The sequence below is a fragment of the Pristis pectinata genome, chromosome 19 (genome assembly GCF_009764475.1).
Source record: "Pristis pectinata isolate sPriPec2 chromosome 19, sPriPec2.1.pri, whole genome shotgun sequence".
Classification (NCBI taxonomy): domain Eukaryota; kingdom Metazoa; phylum Chordata; class Chondrichthyes; order Rhinopristiformes; family Pristidae; genus Pristis; species Pristis pectinata.
This window is the reverse complement of record NC_067423.1, coordinates 36,026,852-36,047,805: the sequence shown is the minus strand read 5'-3', so window position 1 is coordinate 36,047,805 and position 20,954 is coordinate 36,026,852. Positions and strand designations below refer to the sequence as shown.

Here is a 20,954-nt window from a genome sequence, read left to right as displayed (position 1 = left end):
AAAAGATAAATACTGGTCAGGACACTTCATTGAACGGCCCTGTTCTTTGTTGGAATCTTTCTATGGGATCTTTTGCACCCTTCAAAAAGATCAAATGAAGCCTCAGTAATGCACTGTCAGTCATGATTCTTTGCCCAGGTAAAAATTCTTCAATGGAATCCAGCAGAATTATTTTTATCCATCTGTATTTAGATTCACAGAATGCTAAGATACCGAAATGACCCATTTGGTCCACTTGCTTTAACTTCAAGAACATTACAAACACAGTATCTCTCACTGCCTGGTGTCAGGTCCAAACTTCTACCTCACTTTATGTTCAACCAATTATTGAAGATTAGGAAGTGACACTTGATTTTGAATGAGTGTGGCTTTATTCCCAAGCACCATGGTACTTAGTAACAACACTACAGCTCAGTGTATTGATCCTCGGTGGCACAACATGACCATTCAATCACTACTGATGAGATCAAAGTCAACTTGCACTGAATGTGCTTCTCAAGAGCAGTGGTAGAATTTGTTCTGCCAACTTACAGAAACAATTACACATTGGCATATTTTTGGAGCATTTAATTAACCTTTAGCCTACCCTGGGACCTGTGTTCCACACACTACACTTTTTCCCAACCTTGAACCTTTCTATTCCGCACCCCTACACCACCACTCCCTTAATCTCTTCACCTCTACAATCCCAGCTCCTTAATCATCTCTACCCCACTCTTTACTCCTGCAGCTCTCTTCCACAACTGTATCCTACACTTTTAACCCTACCTCTAGCTTTTAACCATCCCTTTCTTCACTCTTAAGCTCCTGCCTCTATCCCAGACACCTCAGTCTCTGCACTTCTCCTGATTTTAAATCTTTACATCTTCTTATGCATCTCTCTCTACCTCTCCTACTAGGTCCTCCCCGAGGCTGACTTTTCTCTGTCAATATTGATATAATGTCAGATCATTGGAACATTGATAATTTCAGCTGAATATTCAAAACATTTACTCCTTACTGAAATTCAGTATTTGCAATATCTGACAGTGCAGAAATCTAACGGGATTGATAAAGCTTCTACTTCTGGGTTGATAATGTCCTCATTCGTGAAACATTACTTACGGTGCTTTTGCTAAGTCGCGATGGGAGTTGGTAGTCAGAGATGGGAAAGTCTGAGACCGACGGCTCCACCTGAACATCTGGTTGAGGAAAATTCATTGAAGAGGCTGGTGGCAAAGGTTGTGACAATTGATTCAAAGTACTTTCTGTTTTGTAACTATTTGGTGGATCTGAGACTGATGGGGAGTCCGAATACTGGTTAATAACATTTGTACTGGAATGTCCCAGTGCCTCAAAACCAATTGGTAACTGCGACGAGTTCAGGGAGCTGGAATCATCTTCAGTGTTTGCTGTCTGTATGAACTGATCGGTCATAATTTCTGTTGGTACATGTTGTTCTGATTCTTTACTTGGGCTCATTTTAAAAGTTGGATGAGAATGGCTGGGTGAATAAGTGTCAGGTGGAATGGCATCTTGAACCTGTGGGGTAGATCTTGGATCACAGTTCAAGTGATGTGGATCAGGTGGAGATTGGCAGGGCTCTGATGTAATGGGTATTATTGGCTGATCGAATGAGGACCAATCAGGACTCATCAAAGCACTGTTTTTCCCCAAGGAAGGTGACAATGGAGTTGGCATAGTAGGAACAGGATTAAATGGATCTGGATACAACACTTGCTTGGGACTAACTGGATATGGGGCAGTTTTGGTGTGTGATGTCTGCACTGCATCCAGTTCCTGTTGTATGCCTGGTACAATCGTTTCACCATATTCAAATTCAGGTTTTCTCTGAAAACTGAAAGGATCTTGTCCACAGCACATTTGGCTTGAAGGAAGTTGCCAATCAGAAGGGTTCTGAGGTCTTGAATAGCAAGTATTTGGTGCACCAGCTGATGTCAGTGTTCCCTGACTCACTGTGTGATGTTGCCCATAGTCTACTCTATGACTGCCCATCTCTCGTTCATTGTGGTGTTGCTGACAGTCCAGGTATGTTTGTGGGTAAGGTGGGCAAGGCATTTGATAATTTGGCGGTGGATTCATTGGACTATCAACACTTGGGCTCCTGTGAAATTGGAATGAATTGGGTATTGGCTGAGGGCAATTTATAGGTGCACTACTTTCTTCGTCCTCCATATAGTTTAGTTGCCAGCCATACGGAGCCTGCACTGAAGGATCAGGAGGGGCACATGGCTGATGACCTGGAGGGGTTTTGTCCACTGGTATGTCCATTCTCCAAGGTTCCATCTTAATTGCTCCTATCCGGGGAATAGGAATATCCCAGTCCAATCAGAACAATCTGAAAAACAAGAAATTTGTGAAGTACATTTTTAACTACAAATAATTGACCTGCAACAGCTTGCACCAAATGCACTCAAGAGCCAAAAGAATGATCCTCAAAACTCAGGGAAGTTTTGTGACTAAAATCCTGGATTAAAAAAGGGAGGCAAGGAAGGTGGGGGAAGCCCGTGGCAAGAGAAGCCCAAATTTTCCTTGTGAGGTCTGGAGAAGGACTTAAGTAGGACGCAGTTGGTGCAGGATATGAATGGGCCTCCTATGTGTCTTGGAGGTAACATAGAACATCCAAAAAACAGGCACAACTATACTTAAAGAAGACTGACAGGTCGTGATTGCAGCAACAACTCCAGGGACCAGCCATTGCAGAAGAAAGGGCAACCCCTACATCTGAAACGAGGTGATGGGAAAAACCCTCTTGAGGGTCTGGCCAGTTCACAAGTGCACAGGTAAAATCACAGCTGAGTAATAAAGTAAACATGTAATAAGGAAAGAACCAAAATAAAAATGGTGAACTATTAAAGAGAAATTGCAGTGCTTTTTTGTCTGCTCCAATGTGTTGTGATGGAACGGGTCAACAGTCTCGTTTACCACCCTTCCATCTGCGAGAAATCAAATGCCTGCTTGAATATGAAAGCCTCCTTTCAGTTCACTCATTGAGGAGCTGGGAAATTCCACAATCTATGACTCCCCCCAACAATTCCTCCAAACTTGCATCATACAAGTAATGTTGAACAATCAATTTCGGTTTTAAGTATTTCAGTCTATCATAGCTTCATCTGGATGCTCATTGAACTGTAAGACTAGGGAGGGGCATTTAGACTGTTCAACTAGTTTAACCAAAGCTTCAAATACTTCCTCTCTTTGTTTGGCAGGAGACAGCAAGGTTTCCATCAACTGATATGCCTTATCACTTACACGAGCAAAATGACTTCTTCCTCACATTGCCATGTCATTTGCAGTGAAAAAGCTATTTCATGCTTTCTGTATATTTAATCCATGTTCAAATGTCGATCGAAAGAATCTAAGGTGCCATTTGTGGTCATCTTGACTTGCCTTACTAAGCCTTAGTGCTACTGATGCAAGGACATAAAACAGAACTGGGCAAATTCAAATCCAGTCTCAGTAATCTGTGCCTCTCCACAACTCGAGAAAGAAAACAACAACAGAATTTCACTAGATGCAAGTAAGGTTTACCTCTGCTCCTGTTCTACTCAACCTGCTTTTATTCTCTGTCACCTATTATCTTGACAGCAATGTTCAGTGTCTTGGAGACACTGAGTAAAAAAAATGCACAGTCTAGTAATGTTCATCTTGTACTTTCTCTGTGCATATTTTTATGTTTTGTGGATGGTGCTTGTACAATAGGATCATAACAATGCAAGGAATAGAAAGCAATGGACCTAACGTGGGTAAATGGGATTAGTATAGATGGATGAAATTACTTCAATTTTGATGAAGGGTCCTGCACCTGAAACATTAATACTTCCTCCTTCCACAGATGTTGCCTGACCTGCTGAGTGTTTCCAGCATTTTCTGTTTTTATTTCAGAGAGAAGTAGTACTTGATCAGTGTTTCAGAGGCAATATGAATAGTGGCAGCTTGTAGACTGTGGTGGTAGCATACTGTGTGTGTGTGTGTGTGTGTGTGTGTGTGTGTGTGTGTGTGTGTGTGTGTGTGAGAGAGAGAGAGAGAGAGAGAGAGAGAGAGAGAGAGAGAGAGATCTACAGGAGGTCAGCTGAATCAAACCACACCACTTCTGTGTCTCATCATGGAACTGATTTCTTTCTGCATTCTGAAGCTTTCGATGGGTTGTTCATCCCCTCTGGCAAAAAGTGGCTCCAGGTCATGTCAGTTGACCTCCAAGTTAGCACGTCCAGATGTTCCCAGGGGTGCTGGGGATGTGCTGGTGGGAGAGCTGGGGAGGGAATGCCACCCTCCTGAACCAGGCAGTAGCTTTATAGAGATAGTGTGGAGCAAGCAGTGATTACAACACATGTAAACTCACATTAGTGTGAGTCTACATCAAGAGGCAGAACAAGGCTTAAATAAAACACTTCAGTCTGATAGCCACACCATTCATCACTGCCAGGAGCCCAGTGAAAACAGTTTCACTTACAAAATTAAAAGAAAATGACATCTTTATCAAGTCGTGAGCCTCTCCTAAATACCTGGTCATTATCAACTATGCAGAATGTTGACAGTCTGTAAACAAGCGTGATTTTGCCACTGTTAGATATGAGTGGGTGTGTACATACAGTATGTATGTGTGGTATGTGTGTGTGTGTTCTATGTGTGTGTCATAGAGTCATAGTTATAGGATAACACAGCACAGAAACAGGCCCTTCAGCCCAACTTGTCTATATCAACCAAAGTGCTCACATCAGCTAATCTCATTTACCCATGTTTAGCCCATATCCCTCTAAACTTTTCCTATCCATGCAGTTGTCCAAATGTCTTTTAAATGTTGTTATTTTACCTGCCTCAACTACTTTCTCTGGTGGTTTGTTCCATATACAATCCACCCTCTGCATGAAGAAATTGCCCCTCAGGTCCCTTTTAAATCTTTCTCCTCTCACCTTAAACCTATGCCTTTTATTTATGGTTTCCCTTTTGTGTGTTGTGTGTGTGTATGTGGTGCATGTGTGTACGTGGTGGATGTATGTATTTTTGTAGTGTATGTGTTTGTATGTTGTGTGTGTCTGTGTGTTCCTGTGCATTCATGTGCGGTGTGTGTGATGTGTGTGTTTGCATGTTTTGTATGTGTGTGGCAGAGTCTAAATGTGCAAGAACAATTCATATTTATATAGTCCATTTGTGTTTCACTGAAATTGCCTCAAAGCACTGAAATGCTTTTACATGCAATGAAGTACTTTTGAAGAGGCAGTCACCATTGGAGGAAATGTGGCAGCCAATTTGTGCAGAGCAAGCTCCCACAAACAGCAATGTGAAGAGATGGCAAATCTGCTCAAAAGGGTCGGGAACACACAGCACAGATCCCAGCAATTGTAAAAAGAGAAATATATAGATTACAGCATTGTTGGGGCCAGATGCCTTTGTCAGAATTGAAAACTGCAAGGTAAGCACGCTATTAACAAGGCTGCAAAACAAAATAAGGGAAGCCAATCACACACAGAAAACCTTATCTTAAACATTTTGTGATCTGATTCATTTTAAGTTGTGTGATGATAAAACATGGAGCAGAGAGGTAAGATAGGAGATCATCTCAGGGAACTGGTAATGTCAGTTGGCAATAAAAAGCAAAGGAAGAGTGGTGAAAAGAGACGAGGAATATTCACAAAGAGGAAACTGCACCTAATTAGGTGGTGTTGAAGACTTTTTACAAAATGTTCAGTTAGCCTTCTGCTTCTTAGCAAACCAGTTTACAGCTTATTAAGCTTCCTCACCATGACTGGCCGTCTCTTGTTTCTTTACCTCCCCCCTTTGTGTCCAACCCTGCCAGGAAATATGCTGATTTTTCAGTTTTCATTCCCGGTAAAATTGTACTTTGATTGACTGGTTTTATTCTTCTGATCCTTGTGATTTATTTTTAGAAAGAGAAGAATTCCCAGTTAGATTTGGCTGAAAGAATGCTGACTTTCAACATATCATATAACTGACAGCACAGGAAGTCACTGCACGGCATTACTCAAGTGGGACATCGACTATGATCCCTTTCATGATCCAGCTTTTTCAAATAATTATCCAAACCTTTCCTGAAAGGTTTTATAGTCTCTGCCTCAACAGCCACTTTCAATGAGATATTTCATATTCCAGATAGGACCAATGACAAAAATGAAGAATTTCTGCACTTACTGTTACTACCTTACATCTTTCCTGATTAGGGACCCAAGAGATTAAAGTCATACTTACTCACTGAAAGCAACCTGATCTGGCTGAACCATCCAGAAACAAAGTATTGTTCTCCCAGGCCTCGATACAAGAGTCTCTTGCTGTCATTACTTCTGGTTCAAATCCCCTCTCTCTTCAAAAATGCTTTGTGGATCAATTAATTCATCATTCCCCTGGACATCATTCAATTTAAATTTCAGATGAAGAACAGATTGAGTTCAAGAGAGAACTTTTTAGTTTCCTTAGTTTCACCCGTCCTTCAAAGAAACCTGGAGGTATTTGATTTCCTCTCAGTTGTTCTGGGAGGTAGAAACCAAAGGTCCCATGGTAGTTGATTATCAGAGCCTTAAGTCAGAAATTCACTCACTCCCAGGGTTAAACTGAGCAGAAGTACAGGAGAAGAAACTTTTCCGAATCAGTTGAATCCATAATCGCTGCTTCTTGTTCATTATATCTCCTCAGTAGCTCATGACCTAAGCCACCACCTGCTCGAGTGTTTACATTTCCAAGGTCAAAGTGATCATGTGACAGAGAGTACTTCCAGTAAGCTGGAAAGCAGTGAGGAAGGTTTTCAATTTCAATATTACTGCACTTGTTTTTATCTCAAGCAGGCTGTGACACAATTTTGCTACTGCCATAATCCAATAGTTTAGGATTGGGCAATTTTACTGTTATCTGAATGCACTTTAGGAAGAAAAGGTTGTTAAACAATCAAAGGTATCCTTGACAATTTCATAACTTTTGTTTGGTTAATTTAAATTGTGTCCTTGAAATATCAATATTTTACTCATAGCACTGGCCAGACCAAAGAATAGGGTGGAGTTTTTGGTCTCTCTGCGGTCCACTTGATGCTGGACACGTGAAAGGCACATTGATTTTTGGACTGCATGGTTCGTGGACAGGGAATGAATGACTCTGAATACAAAACAATTGGGTGTAGAAAGCCCAGGAAATGTAACAAGCTCCAAATGAAAACAGTTCTTTTAAAATTTCATTCTCATTATTTCCCTGAGGCAACAGCCAACTGTGACTGATTCATCACCATTGATAACACAAGGGCTGTTTTTAATAGCCAGTGGTAACAGAGAGTGGGAGTTGAGAGTTCTGCTCCCCAATCAACCAGATGTCTTTATATTGGCTCCTGTTATATTTCTGGCACTGTTCAAGTATTTCTTCATTCCTAGCATAAAAAGACCTATTCTACAAGCAAGATCCAACTTGTGGGTATCATCGGAAACTCTGGTCTTTTTCTTGGTAACGCTGAACTTAGTACTTCTGTAGATACCTGCTTAAAGCAAATTCATCCTCGCTTTTTGTGCAAAGCAACCAACGGTAGCATGTCCAATGCCAATAATAGATCACATGACAAGCTCACAAAATCCAACACAAGCTGTCACTTGCCCTCACATTCTTCAAGATTACCAGCATTGTAACCATACAGCATAATTCAGCTGCAATGCATGAAACAAGTTCATTTTGATTGGGGAGCAGCAGGATGAACAGATACCATAGCTTCAGTATTTCAGAGCCGCGCTCAAGAATAACTGTGCCTCAATAATTCCATTAACTCTCAAATTTGGAACATTAAGCTGTGAGGGAGAGCTCATGCACAAAATTAGGCTTTCAGGGATGTTTACCACCATCCTTTCCTTATTCAGCGTCTGTGAGAGAAGATTCACCAGAGACTGAGTTATAACCACCCCTTACAACCAGTTAGAACCAGATCAAACTGAGAAAGAAGAAACGAAGAGATACTCTTCGTAATGAATCAAAACAGAATGACAGAATAACAGTTGAATTAATTAAAGCTCGTTCATTCCAAGCTGGTGACAGACCTATCAGATAAAAGAAGGCTTCATGAATATTAAGGAAACAGTAGTACCTCAAATGAAATGTGTATGAATGTACAGTAATGCAGAGATGATTGAATGCATATAGTTGATGTTTGTTCTCCTTCAAGCCAGAAGGGATCATAGTGCTTTTGGGGGTTTGTCTTGTGTCATTCTTGTTTTTTGGCATCCCTGTATAAAGGCTGTGTTTGAAGACATGCACTTAGCAGGCGTGAAGAAAACAAATACACTTCCTGAAGGACAAAACTCAGCCTCCACATTTATTGTATGATAAGGTAAAACATTTTGTATCATCTTCGAGCCTTTCATCACCTTCATACCGAACTGTAGCTGACTGTCTTGATAAGCAGGATCCCTTCCCCTTTCTACACAGTCCAGATGACCATTGAGCTGCAGGCTTTCAATGATATGGCAATAATAAAGCGCAGACTGCACGGTAAATCCAGAAATACCAGGATCTCTGCTCCTTATTAATTGCTTCTATCACCTGGGTAACTCTGCATTTAGCCATTGTGTGGATATCTGCCCAAGGCAAAATACATCTGCCAAGTAGTCAATAGAAGCAAGATTATTTCTTGCTCAATCGCAGGTTGTTTCCAGCAAGCAGGAATCAAATTAAACTTGTGGAGACAATCCTCCAGAGGCAAGCAGTATAAAACATAAATTCTTCAGATGAAATAAGGACTGAGGTCTGTCCATCTGAATCTGTGCCTCTGCATCACTCCTTACTGGACACTTTGTTTTATATTTTAGTGTCACAGAGTCATGGCATCATACAGCATTGAAACAGGCCCTTCGGCCCAACTGGTCCATGCCGACCAAGATTCACATCTAAGCATCCCATTTGCCCTCACATGGCCCTTATCCCTCTAACCCTTTCCAGTCCATCTACCTGTCCAAGTGTCTTTTAAATATTGATAATCTACCTGGCTCAATCACTTCCTCTGGCAGTTCATTCCATGTACGGAGCAGCATCTGGGTAAAGAAGTTGCCCCTCAGGTTCCTTTCCCCTCTCACCCCAAATCTATGTCCTCTCGTTCTTGATTGCCTATCCTGGGTAAAAGACTGTGTACATTCACTCTGTCTCTACCCCTCATGATTTATGAGGGGCATAGATAGGGTGAATGCACTTATAAGATCACCCCTTATTCTTCTACACTCCAACAAATAAAGTCCTAGCCTGCTCAATCTCTCTCCATAAGTCAGTCCCTCGAGCCCCGGCGACAGCATCATAAATCTTTTCTTTCATTCGATAGTACTATCATTTCCCCTCTCTCTTTCTAACCCCTTTTTCCTGGCAGTTAACCTCCCTAATGCATGGATTTTAAATTTCACCACCCCTTTGTGATAAATACCCCAGGGATTTATAAATAGTTAAAATATTCATGATTATTGTATAGCTCGATACCTTGAACCAAGTAAAAATATAGTCCATGTCTGTGAAATCCCGTTATAATATCAATTTCACGCATATTACAAATTGCACCTCGAAGTGTTATATGCAAAGATTCACTGTTGAACTCCTCGTAATACTGATGAAAGGAGCGGATTTCTCATATCCCCATTAAACTAACCCTTTACAGCTGACAGCATGCCTCCAATTAGTGATTAAACTGTGACTCAAGTACACTAAACACATGCTTGCTACTTCAATAAAAGGTTCTGTGAATATGGATTTGATTTGAATAAATTTACCTTTCAAAGTTGAGAACAGTTTGAAACTTCTGAGTTTTCTCTTAACTTCCAGCTGTCTGAAACAAAAAGCAAAAGTGGAACACATCTCCACCGGTACAGGTTGGAACTCAGGGGGGTTTAAATAGTAGAACTAACCAGGCAGCCAACCAAGAGCAAGACGGAAGAAGTTCTATTACAGTAAATGAAACCTGGCTGGGAAAGAAACAAAACAGGTTTAGATACTGAACTGATGGTTTACAAATAAACTATGCAATATGCATAAAATCTCATTCTTGGCATTGCTAAGATGAATGTAATAGTATTGACCAGACGAAGGATGTTGGAACAGGTAATTTACAAAATTCAAACATGGAGTGTCATCCTTGGATCTTGGCATGTCACTAGTCAAAATATAGAGTTCATGCCATTAAAATCTGCTTCTGAATCTTTTTGGCAATGTGAAAGCAAATCAGACTTCAAATCTGACTGAGCTGCAGCGATTAGCCCAGGTTTCCTTGGAATTTGTTAATGGAATTTTGTTTCCTCTTGTTTAGAATTTGAACTATGTTCAGATTTACACCCATTGTATCTACAACAGTGCAAGGTCACAAGGCAGACAACCTCATCAATATTCATCTGTCTTTCTGAGTACATAAAACACTACAGCACAGTACAGGCCCTTCGGCCCACAAAGTTGTGCCAACATTTTATCCTACTCTCAGATCTATCTAACCCTTCCCTCCCACATAGCCCTCTATTTCTCTATCATTCATGTGGCTTTCTAAGAATCTCTTAAGTGTCCCTAAGGTATCTGCCCCCACAACCTCTGCCGGCAGTGTGTTCCACACACCCAACACTCTCTGTGTAAAAAAACTTACCCCTGACGTCCCCCTTATACCTTCCTCCAATCACCTTAAAATTATATCCCCTCGTGTTAGCCGTTGTCACACTGGGAAAAAGTCTCTGACTGTCCACTCGATCTATGCCTCTGATCATCTTGTACACCTCTATCAAGTCACCTCTCATCCTCCTTCTCTCCAAAGAGAAAAGCCCTAGCTTGCTCAACCTATCCTCATAAGACATGCTCTCCACTCCAGCCAACATCCTGGTAAATCTCCTCTGCACCCTCTCTAAAGCTTCCACATCCTTCCTATAATGAGGCAACCAGAACTGAACACAATACTCCAAGTGTGGTCTAACCAGAGTTCTATAGGACTGCAACATCACCTTGTCGCTCTTGAAATCAATACCCCGACTAATGAAGGCCAACACTCCATATGCCTTCTTAACAACCCTATCGACCTGCGTGGCAACCTTGAGGGATCTATGGACGTGGACCCCAAGATCCCTCTGTTCATCCACGCTGCTAAGAGTCCTGCCATTAATCTTGTATTCTGTCTTCGAATTTGATGTCCCGAAGTGTATCACTTCACACTTTTCCGGGTCGAACTCCATCTGCCACTTCTCAGCCCAGCTCTGCATTCTATCAATATCTTGTTATAATCTACAGCAACCTTCTACACTATCCACAACACCACCAACGTTCATGTCATCAGCAAACTTACTAACCCAGCCTTCCACATCATCATCCAAGTCATTTATAAAACTCACAAAGAACAGGGGTCCCAGAACAGATCCCTGCAGAACACCACTGGTCACCGACCTCCGGACAGAATAGTCTCCATCTACCACCACCCTCTGTCTTCTACGGGTGAGCCAATTCTGAATCCACACAGCCAAGTTTCCCTGGATCCCATGCCTCCTGACTTTCTGAATGAGCTTTCCATGCCTTATCAAACCTTATCAAACGCCTTACTAAAATCCATGTACACCACATCCACTGCTCTATCTTCATCAATGTGCTTTGTCACATCCTCAAAAAATTCAATCAGGCTCATGAGGCATGACCTGCCCCTCACAAAGCCATGCTGACTGTCCCTAATCAGCCTATGCTTCTCCAAATGCCCATAAATCCTGTCTCAAAGAATCTTCTCCAGGAATTTGCCCACCACTGAAGTAAGACTTACTGGTCTGTCATTCCCAGGGTTATCCCTACTTCCTTTCTTAAACAAAGGAACAATATTTGCCACCCTCCAATCATCTGGCCTTTCGCTTCCATTGAAAGGAAAGTTGCAGTACTCTAGTAGTCTCCTTACCCCTTGCATCCAATAGACCCTGACTGCCTGCTTTCCATTTCTCTGCAAACCCCTGGGAGTCACTTCTTTCACTCTTTGCCTGTAGTTTGTCCCTATGACCTTTCTCTCTGTGGGATGCTCCCGCTTTACCTACACTGTGGTTGCAAAACATCATTTTTCTCTTCTCCTGGTTTTCCAACAGCAGTGTTATAGATTTTTTTCCCACCAGAGGTCAATACTATGCTTCTTGGGGTTGAGGCCATGGCTTTGCTCTGAACTAACCCTGGCTTATCTGACACAGAGCACTATCGTGAGCCAAGTACAGAGATGGGAACTGGAAACTATATTGAGAACTATATTGTATTATAGAACTGTCTGCTGAACTTGAACGATGAGATGGACTATAACCTCACGATCTACCTTGTTGTGACCTTACACCTTATTGCACTGCACTTTCTCTGTTGCTGTGACACTTTATTTTTACTCTGTACTGTTATTGTTGTTGCCTGTACTACCTCAATGCACTCTGTACTAACTCAATGTAACTGCACTGTGTAATGAATTGACCTGTACAATCGGTACGCAAGACAAGTTTTTCACTGTTCCTCGGTACAAGTGACAATAGTGAACCAATACCAATACCAATACCGATACCAATACCAATACAGAGAACCCTACAAAGCATTGCTATATGAGTTACTCAAAGCATCTAAACAGTACTGCACTTAATAGCTTAGAGTATATTGAACGAGATACCCCACTAAGCATGGTGCATGGCTCCATGCAGACACAGTACAGAACACTAAACTGGGAACTGGGGTGGGACCATGGTGCTGCTGTGTTACAGCTCCAGAAACCAGGATTCAATTCTGACCTCTGGTGTTGTCTGTGTGGAGTTTGAATGTTCTCCCTGTACCCATGTGGGTTTCCCTTGGGTGCTCTGTTCATCACAAAAGTGAGTTAATTGGCCACTGTAAATTGCCCCTAGCGTGTAGGCGTGTGGTATAATCCAGGTGGAGTTGATAGGAATGTGGGGAGAATAAAATGGGATTCGTGTAGGATTAATGTAAACTGGTTGGTGTGGATTTAGTGGGCCAAAGAACCTGTTTCCATGGTGTATGACTTTATATAGAGAGGACTAAACTGAGTACTGTACAGATCACTATAGCATTGTACTGAATCTTGCATTCTAGCAATCTTAACTCACAGTCAATTGATTGAACAATATTGTTCAGCAATTTGTTTTCCCTGTTAACTGTGGTTCCACAAGCTGAATCAATTAAAACTACCACATCTCTTTCAACCTCGCTTTTAGTTATTTCAGCATCACTTGGTGGCAGCAGAGCCATCTATTTGGATACCTGTGTCTTTAAGCACTACTCCAGAGACTTGATTTTTCAGTCAGAGGTGCCAGCTTTTGGGTGAAATATTGAACTGAGGACTCAAGTTGATGTAAGAGATCCAGAGGCACTATTCCTAGTAATCTGTCCAACATTTATCCATTAGCCAACATGACCTTTAGGAAGGTGACAGAGGCTCAAAGGAAGGTGAATTATCTCCCTCCCCTTGGCAACAAGATGCATCCACATGGTCTTCCTGGGCCCGATGGGAAGAGGAACTCTTCTTCTCACCACCTAGTCTATCAAAGCATTCAAGGGAACATCTCAAAACTGAGCTTTCAAACCTGAGGAATAACTTCTCCCAATGGTTGTGGGAAGGGGCGCCTTCCTTTTAAGCTCCACTGGACTGGTGCCCACAGCTCACAAAGTTGGGCCTCGTGGATATGCCTTACGCAATTAACGATCACTGTCCAGATGATGACATTTCAATTCCAAAGTGGGAGTCTAAATTTTGGGGCCTTTTGCACCATTTCAGACATGAGCAGGTGAGTCAGACATGGAGATCTCAGCTCATGCTTTCCAGCACTATCCAATTTCTCACCCAATACATCTTCAAATATCAGTCGATATGGAGACCACTGGATAGCAAACAAAAATGGTTGTTATCCATAATACACACAATTCAACAGAGATGGAAGATGTTTTTGGCACATTCCTTAGAGAAAATAAATTTAGATTCTCTTGTTGAAACTGAAATGCACGGCTGCACAGTGGTGCCTACAGCTCCAGAGACCCAGATTCAATCCTGACCTTGGGTGCTGTCTGCGTGGAGTTTGCACTTCCTCTGTGTGATTGTATGCCTTTCCTTCGTGTGCTCTGGTTTCCTCTCACGACCCAAAATGGTAGGCTAATTGGCCCCTAGTGGAAAGGTGAGTGGCAGAAATTGGGCTGGGGATTGGTGGGAATATGGGCAGAATAAATTTGGTTAGGATAGGACTGGCGTAAAAATGGATGCTTTCAGGTCAGCACAGACTCAATGGGCTGAAGGGCCTGCTTCTGTGTTGTACCTCTCTATGACTATGATTTCTGACATTCACAGAGAAACACTTGATGAATTCAGGAACTGCAAAGCCAAACATTGGTGTTTCTGTAACTAACTTTAACAGATACAGTCTCTTGGTTTAAAGATGTGGTGAATATATATCTGGAGGTTGTCAGAGCACACAAGCTAATGACATGAAGCTGCTGTACATTTTATACAGAATATGTATTTTAGACCCAATCCAGAATGGGGTTGGCTGGGTGATTTCTTTTTGCTGAATCAAGATTCCATGTGCTTCAGGAATGTCTTGTTGCAATTTGTTATGGAATGAAACTTGTAAAGAAGAAAACTACACCATTTTCATGTCTGAAGTATGTAATCCAAGTGTACCATCTGCATTCAGACATTAAGCTCTCTGAAAAAAATATTTGGTAAAATCACGTAAGGTGCAGATTGACATTTTTCTTTCCTTTGACAGGTAAAACAACTAGATCCATCAAAGTTTACCACATTGGTTTGATGCGGAAGCACCAGAAGGTTCCTCACAACCTGCTCATCACCCACACCTTCCTCTATCTGGTTCCCCAGCTCCTTCCCTTTATTCCATGGTCTACTGTCCTCTCCTGTCAGATTCCATCTTCTTCAGCCCTTTGCCTCTTCCACCTATCAATTCCCAGCTTCTCACATCATTCCTACTCTCTCCTCTCAACCCTTTTATTCTGGCTTCTGCCCTCTTTCTTTCCAGTGCTGATGAAAGGTCTCAGCCCAAAATGTCAACTGTTCATTTCCCTCCATAGATGCTGCCTGACCTGCTGAGTTCCTCCAGCATTTTGTGTGTTTTTCTCCAGGTTTCCAGCATCTGCAGTCTCTCTTGTATCACCAGAAGCAATAAGGCATGTTTGTGCATGATGATGTATTCCAATTGGGAGCACACTTCCTGCATCACTTTTGATTTGAGTTCCCTATCTTCTGTAAAGTGCTTTAGGTGGTTCTTGGGGTTGGTAAGGATGCTTTTTAAATATTCATCTTATTTTCAAGGCAAAATCTTGAAAGTAGCAAAGTGGTACAATTTTGGATGGGCTTATGTGTTAAGCAATTTTACTCACATGCCAGGCATTCTCTATACAGGTGCTTGAATGCTGAGGTCAGTCCTATTGATCATTCTATCAGATTCCACCAGTAAATTGAACCACCAGATGCTGACAAGCATATTAGAAGTGCAATTACTCTGAGGGAAACCATTTCAGGCTGTTGTATCAGAATCAGACAGTCCCTGATTCCTGATAGAAGAAGTCAGGTGGAAACTGTTTCATTCCACCTGCAAGTGCCATAAAAACCTAACTGTGGTTGGGTTTCTCTCTGCTCCTTATTTCTACATTTCTTCCTAAGCTTTAACAATTTTAAAATAATTATCTGGACAAGTAGAGCTGGCAGATCACCAAGAAGAAGTAATTCAATTTTCCATGTTCTTTTTTTTGCAGAAGCTGTCTTGACTCTGTTCTGTCCATCACATTCTCCTTTAGGGTTGAACCCTTTTATTCCAACGTGATTGTGTGACGTAGAATCTGCTCTGTTACTTGACAGCACTGGAGGAGATAAGAATGATTTAAGAGCAGTTTCACAAGGCAGGGTTCTTGCTTGAGGGTTCTGTTCTTAAGGTGAACAGAAGGAAAGAGGTTTAATGACCAAGATGCACAAAGTTAAAAATTTGGGCAAAAGATGCAAGAGGGATGTAAAGAAAACATTGTTATACAGAAAGTAGTCAGGATCCTGCACTCACCCCCTTTGGGAATGGTAAAACGGAATTAATCAGGACTTTTGAAAAAGAACTGGAGAGGCTCCTGAGAGAGAATGATTTGCAGGGTGATGGTGAAAGAGCAGGGGAATGGAACTGACCTGATTACTTTACCAGGAGCTGGCATAAATTTGAAGCACTGAATGGCCTCCTTCTGTGCCAGAATATTTCCATGCATCTACGATGGAGATGTGGCTTTGGCTTCATATTGTAACAGCCCTATATCTGCTCCAGGCTATTTTGTGGCTGTGATAAATCCTTACAACATTATTCCTCTAATTAATCAATGAGTTTTCTTCTGAAATCCCGAGCTTCACCTTAAGCCCCATGTAACTGTCCTCTTGCTGCGAAACAGTGTCTGGCCATAAGGGAAGGGAGTGACAAAGTGAAGAGTTTTTCTTGTGTACATCTTACACTGAGAGATTGTAAACCAGTCTTTGTCTTACAGCAAGATCAGCTCCCTCATACTTTGCACTCTTAGGTAATTGCAGCTGGTAATTCTCGCAATTAAAAAGTAATTAAGTCAATAATGAAGGGCTGGAGGGCTCAGAATGCTTAGTGACTATTTTCAATCTTTTTCTTCCACATTAAACTTGGGTGTTATTCAATCCTATTTGAACCGGTGGTTAAAATCACTTATTTATTATGAAGCTGGTCGTATACAATCTGAACAGTGCTTACCAAAAGCTGGATTTTATTCAATAATAAGAAATTATTCCATTTGATTGTCAGACAATGCCTAAGGTGGTGCATGTTTCATACACACACCATATGATTCAATTGAACTTCAGCGGCAGCATGAAATTTTTCCTGTAAAATATATATTTCCCTTTAAAAGCATTTTAATCACTTCTAATAAAAAGATACAACAAGTTGTTCTGCAGTTCAAATGTTATTGTTATTTCTTCACCTGTTTTATTTGACTCTTTATCTATAACCTCTTCTGCTTCCTCATAAAAGTTCAGATTATCGAATGTAATTTGGAACATGGCCAGGTAACATTATTAATCATTACAAAATCAGTGCAGCTATATTATTTGATTGCCAAGTGTGGTTCAGTTGTTTTCACTCTCACTTCTGAGTTAGAAGGCAGTGGGTTCAAGACACATTCTTGCTCAGGTAGATCTGGGCTGATAACAGGGCAGTGTGGAGGGAATGCCACACCATCAGAGGTGCTGCTTTTGGATGAAATATTTTACCAAGGCCTTCATGAGTTGATTAATAGGTCTTATTGTGCAGAATAAGTTCAGGGTGATTTTTTTCATAGCATGTTCTTATGGTGCAGAGTTTGAGGTGTGGCCAGTTTAGGAGCTTTGACCAAGGGTTTTAGATTATAGAGGTTAGCATCTTGGGAAAGATGTTGAACCATGTTAGACGGGGTTAGCAATCAGGTATTCCCATGTACATTGTCTGTTAGCAGCCATTAAGGAGACTGCATGACCTTTTGGTGGCTAGTACCAAAATATCCTTTCCTAGCTAAATTAGAGGGATTGGTGTAAATAGGTGCTTGATGGTTGGCAATAGACTTGGTGGGTTGAAGAGGCTGTTTTCCTCTTGTGTGACTCTTTGACTGGCAAAGCTGCAGATTTCACGTATGCTTCACACTGCTGAAGGTTTGAAAGAAGCCTCTTTAACCAGAACAGAGGGATAATTTGTTAAGACTTCACAACAGCCTACCAATAATTATTCTAGAAAGACTTACTGCACCACTCTGTCTCTGGGACATCTGAAAGAAGTTATGGGCATCTTGATGGGAACCCTTCTTGGAAGAATGTGAGGCAGATGAGGCCAGGCAGACCTGTATTTATTCTGTCAGTACAGAGGAAGAGGCTCTGTGGATTTAGGATCATGCTGACAGCTGTGCACAGGTTACCTTTACAACTTTCAGATGATTCTGTCATTAAGGTCAGGGAAAGCAGGATGGCTCTACCTGGGCCTGTACTAAAAATATCCAGCCCATTGGTGACCTGTCCAAGATCCTCCTCATACCATCCCCACCTTGCCTGGTCCCCATCTCCAGTGTTGGCTATTTCATTCCTTGTAGTGTCACAACCATCAGGCAGTAGCTGATCTGCACACTCTATCTGCTACCTCCTCATCCACCGGTGCTTTACAGCCAGTGAGGGTTAGCGTTAATTCGATAGTGTCTGGGATACAAATGATTGAGGGCAGCAGTCCATGTAGACATCAAGTTGTACTGAAGTAAATGTGATTTTCTTGTTCATTTGGGGAATTTGGAGTCTATTGATCGGATTGCTGCTGTACTTTTGATTAGTTTGAGGGCTACGTTTCTTGAAAATCTCTGAATCATGACACTTATTGATTACAATGTTTGGATTTCCTCATTGGTATCTGGAATGTGATTTAGACTATCCCCCAAGTGCCTTATGTAATATTTGATTGCAAGAAGCTTGCTGAAACTCACTCTACAGCAAGTTGACACTGAATTGCACGCAGCACCAGTCTGTATCAGGATTAACACTTCCATCATTTCCAGTTGATCACACTTGACTCTTTGATCATCATCCTGAAACACTAACACTGTTTCTTTCTCTGCACAGGTGCTGCCTGACATGCCAGGTATTTCCAGCCCTCAATATTTTACGTTAGATTTCACGCACTGCAATGTATGGATTTTGTTTTAACCTTAGCTGCCAGCGCTGCTTTGCAGAGACAGGACGTATAGATCTCCTCTGATTGGATCCTGAAGCATCTACGGATTTTGATTGTGTTCATTCCTCATCTTGAGAAACTGCCTTGTTCTTTAAAGAAAGAGCTTCAATGATCATCTGTTTCTCTGTATTTATTATGTGTTAATGATTACTGAGGTAATTATGTCAAATTGAACACCTGCTCTTCCTTGCTAATACAGAGCATAGAAATTCACCCAGATATCTCTGAGGACCAGAAATTATTTCATGCTCACTGTTAACAAGGGAATATTGAACACAGGAGAAGAGTTTTGAAGAGGCAGCTTCACAAGCTATTCACAAAAACTTTGGAACAATATTTTACCTTCTGGTTCTACTTTACATTTTATGTTATTCCGCAGTTAAAAATCATAGAGCTTGAGACTTTGAACATTGAAGTGTTTTGTGTTGGTATTCACGTAACTCACTGACACACTGTCCATTCTGCAGACTTAGCACGTGCACATGGGGACACACAGATGCCCATTCACACTCTCACCATACACAGATGCACTGTATCCACAAGTACAGGCACTTTGTTGCTGACAGTTGTAATAGTCTTTCAATATTGGCTGAATATTTTGGGGGTTTTGCCATATTTCAATAGGCTGCCTTTATATATAGCTAACAGTAATTCTGCCACTCTCTCTGGGTCCTGTTTGAAATGTGCTTTGCCCATTTCACGCCCATGGCTTTGAGAGGAGTTGAAGCACTGAGTGTCCTGTGGTAAGTGAATCACGTGCTGACTTCCCAAGTTCCCTCCACAGTCTACAAAGAATATGATTTGAATACTTTTTACCTGCCTTGATGGTGGAGGGTAAAGTACTTGCAGGTCGTTCAACCTGCCAGCTTTTAGAAGGGCATACATGCCCATCCCTTAAGTTAATGAACAAATGTTTGAATGTGAACCATAACACCCCCTTGTACACTTTTTGGATGATTATTGGGAAGCCTGTGCCCCTACTTTCCCACCTTCTGCCCCACTCTCCCACTTGCCTAGGCTCAACCATCGAGTTGTTAGTCAACCTATAGATCTTGGTATATGCCTCAAGGCTAATTGGTTATTAGGAAACTGCTGAATATGGTGGCATGGTAGCGTAGCAGTTAGCGCGACGCTATTACAGCACCAGTGATCGGGATTCAATTCCCGTCGCTGTCTGTAAGGAGTTTGTACATTCTCCCTTGTCTGCGTGGGTTTCCTCCGGGTGCTCCAGTTTCCTCCCACATTGCAAAGATGTACGGGTAGGTTAATTTGGGTTTAAAATGGGTGGCGCGGACTCGTTGGGCCGGAAGGTCCTATTACCATGCTGTAAATAAAATTTAAATTTACCTCCATGTTTGTAACTCCGATAAAGTGGAAGGAAGTCTTCTCAATGTAGGTTCAAATCTCTACTTGCAAATTACTGTTTGGAGACAAAAGAAGTACAAAACACAAGTTTATTTTGGTAAATCTTATTTTATTCTCATCTGCTTAATGCCAACAATTGCCACTTTTGCCTCTGAATGACTTCAAGCTCCACTTCAGTGCCTGAGGACTAGATGAGTACTCCAAAACAAGTATCAAGACACTGTTAGATTTTCAGAAGTACCATCTATTTGCTAAGCATAATAGAGACACTGTTGATCAAATAATATTACTCAAATAGGAGAAGGAATTCTCCCATTGCTGGCCAACATTCCTTCCTCAAACAACAAAACCAAAAATACTGTGGTTGTCACTCACAGGTTGTTTTTGGATATTATTATATATAAGTGACAGTATGTCAATGATTATCCATTTTCTAAAGTAATTAATTGTGAAATATCTTGGAACATCTTGAAGTTGAAATAAAGGAGAGTGGAAATTTGGGCTCTTACTTTCTATCAGCTTTTCATTGTAGAAATTCAATATTTGTAGCAGGACCTTTGAAAAGTGGTGAGTCTCTGTGCATGTGCTTGTGAGCTTCACCTTGCAAGAGTCTAAATGAGGCACATTTGCAAATTGTTACCAGTTGATTAGCTGATTAACAGCAGCAAATAAAAGGAAGGTAGGTTTTTTAAAAGCAGAATGGCCATTGTTGCAGTGGGCCGGTGATAGAGTGGGGGACTGAGGCTTTGGCGAGAAGAGGTGAAGGTAAGTGTCCTTCTTTCTTCTTTTGGTGCCAGGCCAGATTAGTTTGAATGGCTCTAGGGTCAGTGGTGTGTTAAGCTTGTGAGATGTAGGAGTTCTGGGAGACATCCAGTCTCCTTGATAACTACATCT

The 20,954-nt window shown here is 41.5% G+C and overlaps 1 protein-coding gene across 1 annotated transcript in view; it reads right to left on the bottom strand.

Moving 5' to 3' along the window:
• Window positions 1-9,842, bottom strand: part of LOC127580441 (phosphatidylinositol 3-kinase C2 domain-containing subunit gamma-like) — a 149,003-nt gene extending 139,161 nt beyond the window's left edge. Inside the window, 2 exon segments of the mRNA XM_052033916.1 lie at window positions 1,105-2,338; window positions 9,732-9,842. Of these exon segments, the coding sequence (XP_051889876.1) occupies window positions 1,105-2,286 (1,182 nt within the window). The 5' untranslated portion in view covers window positions 2,287-2,338; window positions 9,732-9,842.
• Window positions 9,843-20,954: the final 11,112 nt, after the last annotated feature.